The sequence below is a fragment of the Aythya fuligula genome, chromosome 2, assembly GCF_009819795.1.
Source record: "Aythya fuligula isolate bAytFul2 chromosome 2, bAytFul2.pri, whole genome shotgun sequence".
NCBI lineage: Eukaryota > Metazoa > Chordata > Aves > Anseriformes > Anatidae > Aythya > Aythya fuligula.
This window is the reverse complement of record NC_045560.1, coordinates 7,164,410-7,178,733: the sequence shown is the minus strand read 5'-3', so window position 1 is coordinate 7,178,733 and position 14,324 is coordinate 7,164,410. Positions and strand designations below refer to the sequence as shown.

At 43.0% G+C, this 14,324-nt stretch overlaps 1 protein-coding gene across 3 annotated transcripts in view; it reads left to right on the top strand.

Moving 5' to 3' along the window:
• Nucleotides 1-14,324, top strand: part of PRKAG2 (protein kinase AMP-activated non-catalytic subunit gamma 2) — a 209,317-nt gene that overhangs the window by 47,608 nt on the left and 147,385 nt on the right. The window contains exon 1 of one of the 3 annotated variants that reach the window (XM_032180955.1): nucleotides 5,127-5,261. The exons of 1 other annotated variant lie outside the window; for it this stretch is intronic. In XM_032180955.1, coding sequence (XP_032036846.1) covers nucleotides 5,181-5,261 — 81 coding nt within the window. In that variant the 5' untranslated portion in view covers nucleotides 5,127-5,180. Of the gene's footprint in view, nucleotides 1-5,126; nucleotides 5,262-5,786; nucleotides 5,832-14,324 lie in introns of those variants that run through there. One more of the 3 variants, XM_032180956.1, reaches the window with a different exon arrangement.

Here is a 14,324-nt window from a genome sequence, read left to right as displayed (position 1 = left end):
AGTGTCCAGCACAATTGAGCCTTAAAATGCGTGACAAATAGTCATGAAGTTGAAAGAAAATAAAACAGGCTTTACACTCTGCAAGGGCATCTTAATGCCTGGGTAGTTGGGCTGTGATGGTATCCTAGTGGGATGTTTTCTTTTAGGTAAATAATTAGTGCTCTCTAGAGAGTTGTGAATGTGCTGTAACATTTTATGTGCTCAGGCACAAGCTCTACACCAAAGGCTTAAAACACTGTGGACGGTACAGGTGTGGCTGGTTTTAGGCAGAGCTAATTGCAATTCTCTTTTTCTCTTTGCTGCTCCCTTGTCCCAACCCATTCCCAGGCTTCTTGGGCACTGATTTCCCCAGCCCTGCTGGGAAAAGAAGCCTGAAGCAGCTCAAGGGCAGAGGGACCCAGAGGCAGCAGCAGAGCTGAGGCATATCTCTTCGCCTCTGTCCTAACACAACCCTCATCCTTCTCCCCTGTTGCTCAGAGGCCTCTGCTGACCCCATGCAGAGCACAGCACTGCTCCAGCACCTTGCCAGGAGTGCCTCCAGCCTTCTCCTCCCCACCATCATGTAGAAAAAAGGCTCTGTCTGTCCATCTGCCATCTGGATGTGGGAGAGAGGTGGGAAAGGCTGCTGTTATTCCATAGCCTCCAAAGCTGTCTCTGTATGAACATGTAATCATTTCAAAATTGTTTGGATTTGGTGTATGTGTAAATACAGAGAGCATAAATGACTACTTGTATCCTACTGAAGGACTAGGTGCATTAATTCACGCAGGGCATCACCTGCAGGCAGCTGCCCCACTTTTGGTACCTAGCTGGTTGGGGCATCCCTGGCCTGGCACGATCTGACCTCCTTGTAGAGGAGAGATGGACATTTACTGGGTTTTGATTGTTCTTACATGGATGCTCTGCTTCTGGCTTGTCAACAGTGAGTTACAAATTCCAGATGTTTGGTTCATTGCTTGGTAGATCATGATGAAAACTGCAAAGAAAAAACAATGATTGCTTGAGACAGATAAAGGGATGAACTGTAGATCTTGTTTTGCATTGGACATTTGTCTCTGTTCCTCTTTCTATCCATTTTGTTCCATTTCCACCACCCTGAATTTTCAGTTTTGACAGATTTTGAGCGATGAACTCCACAGTTCATCCCTGCCTCTTATTGTTGGGGTGTGATGCTTTTTTTCCTTGTGATCCCTTTTCCAGCCCTGGCAGATTACAGCTGCCCATTACCAAACATCAGCTTCTCTTGAGACTACATTGGCTTTCCCCCTAAGAACTGATGTAATTTATGGTGCTATTCAGGAGTTTTCTCTCCCCATTTCACCTTCCCTTTGGGCTCTCCTGGTCTTCCAACTACCACTGTGGCTTTTAAAGACCTGGAAGGAGTTGCATCTCTTCCCCAAGCTTCCCCCAGACGTGTTGCATTCTTGGCTGCAGGCTGCTCTGCTGCACATCTGTGCTGCGTGACACTTTCGGTTGCTGCTCCTTGTAACATTTTGCAGGGTGACTGCATACCGTGCAAAAATATGACATAGAGTTTCTTAAATATGCACTGGACAAATGCCCTGCTCTGCCACACAGAGTTCTGGCTCACCGTGTGCCTCAGCAGTCTCTGTATGTTGCCATGTATCCAATGGGTATCTCTGCAGACAGTAGCCTGATGGATTTTTAAAGGACTGCTTGCTTAGAACAAGGAGATTGTCATGGAAGCAGGCCCTATGAACTCATCTAATTTATGTAGTACTTACAAAACCACTAGATCTTTGTGAAAATTACAGCATATAAATAACACCAACCAATGGCAATGCATTTTCAGTCTCCTCCAGGGAATTGTGGAAGGTTGCTGTACTGCCAGTTGGAAATTTATGCTATCTTAGGCTTGTACTTGGACCAAAAAGAAGAAAGAGGATTGGTGTTTTGGAACAGTGTGAGCAAATTGTGCAGGAACTGTGTGCAACAGAATCTGAAGCTGATTGAGGATCTGGCTCTGGATTTTTGCAAACCAGAATCATTAAACTCTTCAGATGGAAAAACAAGATACAGCTGGTACAGCCCCATTTCAGTTAGCCAGAGAGCTCCGTAGCTTTATGCTGGTGAGACCGGGGTAGTCATGAATCTGCTTTCCTCGTATTTTGATCTTTGGAGCCCAAGTGAGTGATTCACTGTAGGAGGCACAAGTGGGTTTAGGTGATTTTTTCCCCACCTTGTTGTCAAGAAAGATGTGAAAATCTTACGGTCAGTCCAGATCTGTGAGTGTTTGAGGAGTGCTCAAAAATGAAATCATTTTTCAACTCTTGTACTTACAAAACCAATAATGACTGACAAGCTTGAAATGCAAAGACTTGAGAATTAAAATAAATAAATAAATAATCAAACAACACTGAAAAATCTATTTGAATGGAATCTTGATTACATAAAACATTTTCTGGAGGTTTATAGATTGTCCTTAGTGCATAAGGAAACAGCTGGAATTTTGGATCCCTATGCTTACAGACTCCTAGAATTTGTCAATAAAATGTTTGCTAGAATACTTTTAATGGCTTTGTTTGGGTGGCTTTCTCATGTTGCACAATCTTGTGCGAGATGCTGTATACAGCTTTGGTTTCTCAGATCCGAGCATGTGCACTGGAAATCACAATTTGAAACAAGGTGTTTGTTCAAAACTCAGTTTATTTTTTTTTTTTCTTGGATCTTCAGTTATTGGTTAACCAGCCACATCTAAGCATGGGTATTTGATCTGGGAATATTGCAGTCATAAGAGAAGTGTTAATTAATTAATAAAGAATACAAAATATTTACATAAACGTGATTTTGACACCTCAGGCCTGTGTATTCAAGAATAGCTTGGGGCTCTTTGGCAGGATGCCTGCCACATAAATGCAAGTAGACATTAAATAACAGTAAGAAATAATCATAATAATAATCCCTGCCTATTTTCCATCCTAGAAGGGTGAAAGAAAATGGCAAATCACTAAATGTTTTTCGTGGATGTCAGAAGCTGGACAGAATCCAAAAACTATTTCAGCAAATATTTATGAAATGGTATCTAAACCATTAACTGTTCTGCTTATCTCAGATGTAGTTGTGCAATATGTTTCTCTTGCTTCATATTCCTTATCCAAAGGTGGGGGAGGAAGAGGCATATTTTCAAGGTAGAATTTGTGCCAACTCAGACTTTGTGTCCAGAACTGGTTTTGAAGATTAATTAATAAAAAACCTTTAATAGGTCTTGGTGTTTCTTTAAATTGGCTGCATCAAACTGAGCCCTACGAGTGATTTGAAAGGAATGATTTAGGGATATGAGACATTTTCCTGGCTGTAATACCCATTTTATTTCATCTCATCTTTAATCAGAATAATCCTTTTAAGTTGCCTGTGCATGGAAGCATCTGAGCTGAACCTTGCTTTTCAGCCTGGTTTGAAGGAGGACCTCTTTTACTCCAAGGCAAAACCCATTCCTCTTTTTTGCCCTCTCTAGGGCAGCCTCAGATGTGTCCTTTCTCCTACAGCTGCAGGGGGGAGGCACAAACATGTTTTGCTTGCCCCAGCTGCTTGACTAATATCTCTGGTACCACCAAAACAGAATTGTAAAAGGAAGCTTGTTTATTTTCCCAAACTATTTGTATATTCTGCAGGCATAAAATATTCATTTAGCTGGGGAGAAACCTTCTAAACGCCAAATATTTGTTCACTTCTGTATTAAAAAGGGCAGAAACTGAGCTTGTCTTAAAGTGGTTCAAGGAATAGCTGCCATGTGTGAGTGAACAGTGTGTACCCTTTGCAGCCTTTTTGCTCAGAAGGGACTTGTGCTAGCAGGTGGGAGCACACTCAGCACGCCAAGGGGAGGCAGCAGGACATGCACGAGGGGCAGCAACACAACCTCACTGCTGCTGAATTCAAAATCCTGATTGATTAAAGCAAGCCCTATATATTAAAGAATATTTCAGTCTGTCCCCACAAATGTTGTTCTGAAATGGCCAAGAAAGGGCTGGCAATGCTTCATGGCTCAGGATTCGGCCACCTGTTTCTCTAGAGAGGTGTCAGTTCACTGCAGGAGGATTTTGATGTCCTTTGTTCAAATACTGGAAGCTGCGGATGGGATCTCTCTGCCTTTTGCCTTGATGTTCGTGTTGGCCTACCAGGGGTGACCTCATCTGTGGCAGACCTCAGGAGCATCTTGGCCAAGGATGTGGCCCCATAGTCTGGAGGTGATTTCTTTGCCAGCAAAGGACACTTTATGAGGTTACTTGCTGGATTAAGCAAAGCTGAGAAGTATTATTAAGAGGGTTTTTTTCAAAAAATTGTTGCTGAAGAAGAAATCTCAAATCCCCACGGTCCCTCATCTCCTGCTTGGAGGGTTTGCATTGCTGTGCTAGCAGAGTGTGCTTTCATCCACGTGACGTGCTATCCTATTCAACTATTCTATTTTCTATTCAATTTTCAACTATTTCTACTGTTATCTGTATTTTTAATGGTAATGTTGTACTTTGCACTCTGACAACATGTTTTCCTGATGAGGTCTTTATAGCAAATTGCAAAGTCACGTTAAGTCTTCCTCATGTTGCAAATGGGAGAACTTGGGTGCAGAGAGAAATAAGGTGATTTTTTGGACTGATACAAAGTGGGCTCATGGTTGAGGGGGGATCAAGGGGCTGGGATCAAGGGGCTGGGGAGCAGGGGCTGGGAGCAGGGCTGTTCAGCACAGCAGCCACTCCTTTCATACCATGCCTGCTGCTCCGCACTGCCTTCCCCAAAGTATGCAGGGGCTGATGCGGATGCGGCCTCAGATACGTGAAACTTCTGCTGCCGAAAATAGGATCCCTTTCCTTCTGATATTAAAAAACGTCTGCGGTTATTTGAACTCTCCAACTTCCCTGGCGGACCCACGGCATTTAGCTAATGCACCCAGAGCAGCCCTTCATCACCTGCCTGCGCGGCCGGCGTGCCGCTAGCCCCCGCCAGCGTTGATGTGGCAGGTTCCTGTAATCGAATCGTGCGATGCTTTAAAGCATTTTTGGCACGGAGCCGGCAGCGGCGGAGGAAACTGTTGCCTGCGTTATCCTGAGTTACCTACGGCTCCTGCCAGCCCCTCGTAGCGCTGCGATGGGAAGGAGGAACACACCCAGCCCTGGTCCCCATCTGTTGCAGCATCGGCTTCAGTAGCAGAGCCTGAAATGTTTTAAATGCGCCTGCCTTTAGGGAAAAGCTTTGCGTGCAGTTCTTCAATGGACGTTTCCAGCCAGACTGCAGGATTTTTCAGAGCTGTAAGTCAGCGCGTGGCTCTGCTCTCTGGGTGTTGTGTTGGTTTTTTTTTTTCAGGTTTGATTTTTTTTTATTATTATTATTATTCATTTATTCTACCAGACTTGTAAAGGGAATAGGTTTCACATTCATTTAAGGGGAGAAGCCTGAGTGCACTGCAGGACTCTGCTGAGAGGCAGGCATTCTTCAGGCTGTGTAAGAAATGCATGGTTCTTGGGTATTTTGTTTTTCATCTTGTTTTGTCTCTTTTGTATGCATGGCTGGCACGGGGCTGTTGTCCTGTTTTTACAGCATTTAATTACAATAGATATTCCAAGGCTGAACAAAATGTTCTTTTATCTAGTTAAAGAATGTAACTGGTTATTTTTTTTTTTCCTTGCATAACTTTTCCTTAGTGTTTTGGAAAGAGAGATTATCTTTTTGGGGTGTTTATTTAATTTCAGCCTAAAACCATCTGGTCTCCGCATCCTGCAATGCCTGTTTGCTCATACTGATCATCTCAGAGCAGCCTGAACTGCTGTGCAACTAATTGCTGTGGCTAGTCATTGCAAACCCCAAATCACAGCGCTTTGGTAAGCTGGTTGATTGGAACTCCTATTCTGCTGTTTGCCTTTCTTTTAATGCAGTGTAATGCAATATTTGACTGTATGGCAGGGTAAAGACGAGTACTGCAGGCTTCATGTGCTCCTTGTGCATTTTTCCCTTTCTGCTGCCAGACTTAATGCTGAGCTCACACAGTTTGCTTTGCAATTAATGGGCCCATGAGATAATGAGCGTCCGATAACGATGAGGCTGGCTCTGTGTTGGCATCAGACGCGGTGCCCTGTTAGTGGGGTGATGGGAGGGGTTTGGTGAATGGCAGCTGGAATTTATTCCGGTATACGATGCAATGTCTTTTGCCAGCTCCTCTCTGTTCTGTTCATTGGACTCTGTGTTTTAGCTGCTGTTCTGGGCTGTTTCAGGCACATGGGGTCTGGGAGAGATTAGGGTGTCTGCTTCAAGGAGGAGATTTCACTCTCAGCTACATTCCCATTTGGGGGGAAGAGTCGGGAATCTCAGAAATGAGAGAAATCTGAAGTTGCCAAAATTGGGAGTTTGGGGTTCAGGAGCATCAGCAAGAAGAGAGAATGACTGGCAGGAGGATGAAACAGATCCTGCTGCTGTGGGGGCAACCCCCTGTGTTTCAAAACACCGACTTGATGGAAAGGGAGGCAGTGGGAAACCCAGCAAGAGACGTCTCTGTTGCACTTTGTTTTTGTCCAGGGTTTGCTGAGAGTGGAATAAAAATTATATTTATTTTTAAAAATGCCTCAATTTGAAATGCACACTGAAAACAAACAAACAAAAACACATGAATTTGTACTAGGATCACAGTCATCAAGAAGAAATTAGGAGAATAAAAAGCAATATTGCTGTAAGCCTTTAAAGGTAAATCACAGAGCTGGTGGAAATCACCTGTAACCACAATCTGCTTCAGGCAGTAAACAGACCTGGGTTTTCCATCAGGAAGAGAAGATCTCTGTGCCATTTTGGCATGTTTCACCACCCATGTAGGTCCAGTGATGAGCTGATTCAGAGCCAAGAAATATGAAATCATCAACATTTAAGAGAACTGTCAGTTAAAAGCCCGAGAGCTTGCTAGCATGTATATGTACACCCAATATATGGAGTTAGATGATCTTTAAGGGCCCTTCCAACCCAAGCCATCCCATGATTCTATTTTATGATTCAATACATGCTTACCACGTGTGTTTTCCTACATGAGAGCATGTGTTATATGTGAGTAAAAGAAAAAAAAACTCCCTGTGAGATGAGCTCTAGCACTTGTGAACCCTGGAGGGCACAGTCAGCAGTGACAGTCTGCTTCTGTTTCTCACTGTAGGTACTAATGCTTTTGCTTTTAGAACTGATATGTTTTGATGAACTTAACCTCTTCCTCTGATGGAAGAGACACTTTTTTAATAGGTATTTTGCTGCTTATAATGCCTGTTTGTGGGCAGCCCAATTTGCATCCTAATGCAAATTTGCATCCTAATGCAAAAGGTAAAGGAGCTCAAAGTAAATGTCAATAAAACTTAAAGGCATACTAATTAATAACTGCACAGCTATTTAATACACATAGATTGAAATTCTCATTTTAATGAGAAAAATAGCCAATATATTTTGAGGGCCATATTACTTGCATGAACTTAGCTTTCGGTAGTATTCTGCTCTGTATAAAAATAGAAAGCCAAGCAAGAATAAAAAATGTTATTTTGAATCAAAGTTTCCTGCTTGTTGTTTTAATTCACCTTGAGAAAAAAATGGCTTTTTTGTCTTTGCTTAGTTTTTTGTGTCCTGCTTTGGTGCTTGTTTGGGAGGTTTTTGGTGAAACCCCTTGGCACAATGGGTGTCCATGATGGGGTGAGCCACAAGCAGAGTCTCTCCTGATGCCTCTGGCAGAGCCTGGCTTGGTGATTCCAAAGGGAGGTTTGATACTTGGTGAAAACTGGGTTGGGACTGTCTGCCACATGTCTTGGAGCAGCCGACACTTCTCAAATGGCCTCTCCCATGCCAGGCTCATACTCTGTCCATCTGTCACCGTGTCCAGAGCACCCTGCTGGCTTGGAAGCATGTCCCACGCGCTCCAGGCAGGATCAAATGCTTTTTGAACCATTTTCATGTACAGACTGCCAGACAAACCAAATGCAGGTTTGCATGTTACAGCTCACCAGTGTCTGCTGGGTTTAAAAAACAATACATACAGCAGAAACAACTTTTGGCAACATATGTGTGTGCATATACATGTATCAAGTTTAAGTTTTAAATAAGACTTACCTGAATATAGGTGTGCTTACTTGTCTTTTCTCCACAGTGTGTTCACCCAGGTCCATTGTAATCGTGGTGCTCAAATGGGCACGAGGAGTTAGATAGTTGAAATTAGACTTATTAAAGAAGTGTACATGGCTCATTTTTAAGGCATTTTCCCTGTACTGGATCTAAATGGGGAACAATTTCTGGAAAAAAAGTAGTACATACCAATAAAAACCACAGCCCTTGAAAGGCTGCAATTTATTTGGGGGGATATCCACTTTAAAATTTTAGTATTGCATGTACAGTAACTAGGAAAAAAAACACCTTATTCTGTGTTATTTCTGTCTTTCCCATTCCATATGAAGATTATTTCCAAACTGGACCCACTGCAAAAAAATATTTTCAGTGATGGCTATCTCAAGTGAGAATGAGTAATCCCTTTTTATGTCTTGTTCCATTAGTCTCATTGTTCACAAGATTTTCCAGATGGGCAAATATTCTCTCCATCTTTCTTCCAGAGATGGTCATTTTTGTCTTCTAACACCTTTTTCCGAGCACAGCTGTGATGCTTTTGAAGCACATCCCTAGAGGCAGCCTTAGCAAGTGGCCAGGGTGTGAGGAGGTCTGGCAGTGTGAGGTGCTTGGATCTCACCCTTGGATGTTTCCCTTAGATCATGCCCCTTCTCTAATGAACTGGGTTCTCTCCGTGGTCATACAGCAGGCCTATTTTCTTATTTTTTGTTTTGTTTTGTTTAACTTAAAAGTTAAATTCTTTTTCAGTTGGACATGGTGGCTCCCTCAATTTGACTCCAATGGGTGCTCACTCCATCAAAGAGTTAACCGTGTCTTCTATACAGCAGCCAAAGCTGGGTGAAGAAAATGTACATTTTGATAACACTTAGAAATGCCAGAGTTTGGGATCTCACTGTGCCACCCACTGTATGGATGACCATGGCGTGTCTAGACCGCAGGCAAAGGCGTGATTGAAGCTGGGCGTAAATTAGCCCGGCTCAGTCCCGACAGCCGTACAACAGCGGGAGCGAGGAGCTCAAAGTGAGCTAAATTACCAGAGTATTTACTCAGCCTCCCGCGGGGATTGTGCAGCCTACGCTAGGCCGTGTGTTGTCATGGCTACACTGCTGTCGGTGCGGTGCCGAGCTGGGTTAAGCCACACTCGTGATTGCCGTGTAGACGTGCCTGTAGTACGACGCGGTTGCTACTCGGGATGCTTCACTTTCTAGATAGAGGGAAATGGGAAAATAAGTGATTTTATTCCTACTTCATAGGCGGTAAAGAGGGAGAGGTGAAAGTCAGGGTTCGTTCATCCTGTGCTGAACCATCCGAAGTATAAGCAAGTTGTCCAACCTTTCCCTGGAGCCCTGCACAAGGGGAATGGGAACAAATACCCCAGTGGAGATGCTGGCTTTTCCCTGAGCTCTGTAATGGGAGGCTAGACAAAAAGTGTGGGGTAGATGACTAGTGTTTTCGATGACAGATATCTTGTCCTTGATGTTTTCCCCCAGGTAAGCCAGGAAGTCAGCACAGGCAATGAAAGTCTCATCACTTAAGTCCATCTGTGAAGCAATTCTGGACTGGATGTGCAGTTTGTAAAGCTGCTTGGATCCCCACGGGATGAAAAATGTAATGTAATTTATTAGTATTACATGACACCACTAACTAGAAAAAAACAATAAAGGTACCAAATCTTTGCAGCTCTCAGCATCTCTCAGCTCAAAGCCTAGGGTGAGACTGAAGGACATGCAAGCTGGATTTAAGGCAGAGTACTGTACTGTGACTGTGACAGTGTTTTCTGGATTATCTCTGAAAATTTGATCTTCCTTCTGTCCTTGAGGGCTTTTTACATTGCCAGCTCCAGCAAAATGTGTAAAGAGCTCAGAGGGTGGAGAATCCGTTCTTTGGGGAAAAGAAAAACAAATAGTCTATCCTATGAAATTAAGCATCCTGCAAAAAAATGTTTTCTTTTTACAGTTGGTGCTAAAACTGTAAGAAATGCTATAGCAAAGTGACTGTAAATTTTGTAGATATGATTTTTTTTTTTTCCTGCAGTTGCAGTCACAAAGGAGTGTACATCAGGAAAGCATGAACTTAGAAATCTTCCTTCATTGTGGGCTCTATGAGTTGTCCCAGCTGAGTTCCTATTCAGGTCTTCAGCACACCAAGCACAGAGCCATCCTGCTCTTCCTTTCCTTACCTCATTTTCTCTTTGCTTCTAAACTTTTTTTTTTTTTTTTTTTTTTTTACTTTCTTTTTTTAGCTGAGGGACTTCCTGATCAGAGTAGGTTCCTCATTTACCTGGCTTTCCAGCTCTTAGCACTTACCTGGCTTTCCAGCTATTATTTTTTTTCTAATTGTTGAGATTATTCATGGTTATTAACTGAAAAGAATGGAAAGAGGAGGCAGTAGGCAGCTGTCTTCCTAGATGCAGTGAACTGCAAAAAATAGTTGTAGTTCAAGTGCTTATGGCATTCACACCAGGCAGAAAATCCACCTTTTTTAGTGAGATGTATGCAAGGGGGAACCCTTTAAGGATTTCTCAGATAATGCCGTCAGCTGGAGGTTTTCAGCTCTGACTCTGTTTCTTTTTGCTCTTCCTTGAGGAAATGTTTTTCTAAGAGATTTGGCCTACAGAGAGTGAAGAAAAGCATCAAAATGTCAACTACAGTGATTTCTTAAGCAGATAAAGTATGGAGATGATTTAGAAAGACTCATGATGATCCCGGCTTTGAATCCCGTCAGATTGCCCCCATGCTGTAGCGTCTCAAGTGTTTTCATTACATAATGGCAAAATCATCTTTTGTTTCCTGTGGTTCTGCTCTTCCACTGTGGCTGACATTATGTTTTATAGAAAATGTGTACTTTTTCTCTGCAAATACCTTGGGATTCTGTGTCTCGTTTATGTAAGTATTGGAAAGCAATTCTGTTGGCACCGAGATGAGCCATCTGAACATTGGCAGTCTCTTGCCATCTCTCCCTGCAGTGGTATCTCTTCTGGTTGTTTCTTAACTCCCTCATCGTTCATCCGATCATCTCATTGTTCATCTGATCACATTCACCAGGGCTGAGGTATGTTCTCTTCTGCTTTCACCTTGCCTGTTTTAACTTTGGTTGTTTCTTGGAGAAAATGCCTAGCCAGAGAAAGGTTGTCTTAGGCTGAGCACCTAAAAATTGGGCTTAATAAAGAGCTTGTAACCACCAGAGTCTGTGGAGCACTGGGGGACATCCAGCCTTGCTCCCCTGTTAGTAGGCAGCTTCATACTTGTAAAGCAAGCTGCAACATCTAAAAAGCAACAGATTTTTTCCATAGGCTGGATACGTGCAGGAGCCAGCCACTGCAGACACTGCGTGTGGACCGTGGTGTCACAGGGAATATTGAGAATTTTGTTTTCCTCCCTGACTTGCTTGCTCTGCTGTTCTTTTTCTTTCTTTTATTTTTTTTAATGACATTTTGTTATTTACGCTTTCGCTAGGTTGTCCGTCTGCTGTTGTAATACGCATGCTGTCAGTCACCGTGCTGTGTGGTTCTTGGTGTGGAGGAGCTGACAAACCAGACTGTCATGTGCATGGGGATCTTGCTCAGGCTGTGTTGGAGATCCCCCAGTGATGGTGTGTGATGTTCTGGTTAGGCGAGAGCAGTGCTCTTCATCACAATGTTTCTGTACCACCCTGGGCTCTGTGGACATCACATCCCACCCCAGGTCCGAGTGCTCCAGGCTGTGCTCAGCTCGGTTGCAAAGGCTGAATCACCAAGAAGATACCGAGGTGTTTCCTGGCAGGAGAGCAGAGACTTGAAAGAAAATTTCAGCTTTTCCGTGAGCAGTGTAGGAATGTGTTCTGGTGATTTAGTTCTGAGATTGAGAGAAAAACAAAAAGCAATCCACAATCTCTTGCAGGTTTTTTTTATGAACCTTGCCTACAGCCTCAGAAGAAGAGGTACGCTTGCTGTGGGCTGCTGGCTGTAGTTTAAGGTCAGGATCAGTCGAGAGGTTTGGAAGGGTGTGCTGGAGGCTGCCAGTGTCTCATGGTCAGGATAACTCAGGATGAGCAGCTTGGACAGCTGTTTGAGGGAAATACCAAGGAATTACAGGTTTCATTTCTATCTCTATCCCCTTCTCCGAGAAATTCTCAGTTTTAGCAGCTCTTTCAGATCAAGTGGTGGCAACTCAAGCCAGGCAACCCACAAGTGAGAACAGGGGAGAAGTAGCTTCAGAAACTCTTTAGTTCTTTGCTTGTTTGTTGTTGCAGCTGAGACTTCCAAGCTTTTTTTTTTTGCTATAGGACATTGAATAATCACCAGATGGATGGTGATCTTCACATACTGAGTTCTGTGTTGGATTTCAGCCAGCCATAGCTCCCTAACTTTTTAGATTGTGCCTCTTTGGGACTGAATATTTCCCATTTCTTCCAGGCAGGTCATTTATTTATTTTAACTTATTTTAAAAAATTAGGGTGTTACACCCTCTGTTAGTTCAAGTCTGGTGCTATGTCCACCTTGACACTGAATTTTGTGCAACTGGTCCTGCACAGTCACCAAGGACCACGGTGCTTCTGGCATCTTCATGCTGTGGACAAAATAAAGCCTCTATAGCTCATTTCTACCATCTCAAACTGTCCAGACCCACTCAATTGTTCATTTTTAATGTGAACAGCCTTAAAAGTAACAGTACACAAATAAATTGCCATAGCCCTGTGAAGTACAAAGCTGGCTTGCACAAATGTAACCAGCTTTGTACATCTGTTACTGCCCACTCCCATTGAGTCATCCCGAGACTTAGTCACCAGCATCCTATGTCTCACAGTGCAATTTATATATCTGTCTCCAAAACACATGCTGCAGTCTAGATGGCATGGGGGAGGGAGAAAAGCAAAGCAATGAGCAACCTACTCCTAAAGGAATAAAGCCGTGTAGCAAGTCCTACGATACTATGCCTGTTATATCAAAACAACAGAATCAGAGGGATAGAAATTCCTGTGTAGGTCAGTTTTGAATCATTCCACGTGCAATAGGAATATTAGAGTTGATATAAACCGTAAAAGGCTTCTTCTCATAAAGAAAAATTTGAATGCAATCAGAGCTGTTTAGTTATGCACCCTATTCCACAGAGTTCAAAGTTTGGATTCTGCTCACAGGCTATTAGCATATGTAGTATATTTACTATTCAGAATTCCCTATAGGCTTGTAATAGGTACAAACCAAGGCTGATCTAAAAAAAAAAATAAAAAAAATCTGCTGGTGCACAGACTGAGCTGAAAGAAGTGGTTCACAACTATATGAATAAATATCCTGAATTTCTTTGTCCTTGGTAGGACAGTTGACATGCTCAGTAATGTTAGCAGAAGAGGAGACCCCGAGAGGCTTGTAAAGCTGAGATGCTGAGGAGTGCGATTTTTAGCAGTGCTTTATGAGATCAGCACTCTTTGGCACTCTTGTCTTAATTTCTCAGTCTCTTGTTTTCTTTATTTTATTAAAGGAGCCATCTCCCCTTATTGAGAAACCATCTCAGTAAATTGTTACCTCCTGCCTGAGTTATATTTTGCAAAGAGACTGCGTTGTCTGGCAGGCATCTCACGTCCTTAAATTTGGTGCAGTCCTAGCCCATACATAGAAGTTAGTGAAGCAGAAAAGTGATGTCTCATAGGTGGGACCATCAGTAGTCAGGACTGCATGATGTTGCTACTACCTCCGCTGGGCTCCCGAAGTTTTTTATAGCAGAGGGACTCAGCCTTACATCAGAGATGGGCCGTGGGGTGTTTGTGGTTTGCTTTTGTTTTTTCATTGTGCTACTCCACTAATGATAGGCAATAAATTATTTTAATCTCCCTATGCTGAGTCTGTTTTGCCCATGACAATAAATGGTGAGTGACCTCCCTGTCCTTATCTCAACCCTTGAGCCCTTTTCATCGTATTTTCTCCCCCTTTTCCTTTGAGGAGAAAGATGGGTAGACCACTGTTGATCAGAACCATAAAACAAGTCTTACTCCCACCCAAAACACTTTGGAAATAGGTCTCTGACCTGTCATTCACAGCCCATCCTGTTATGCCTTACTGGCTCACCAGCTTCAGCTATTGCAGGGAAGCTCTTTTAGCCTGGCTGCCAAAGCAGCCTTGAAACAAAAAAAAAAATAACAATAATAATAATAAATCCTTTTTATTCCAACTACGTTGCTTACTGGATTCAAGGCTTTAGTGGTTTGTTATTTAAGCCTGCTGCCTCTGCAACAGAATTGCTGGAAACTCTTTTCTGACACCAAGG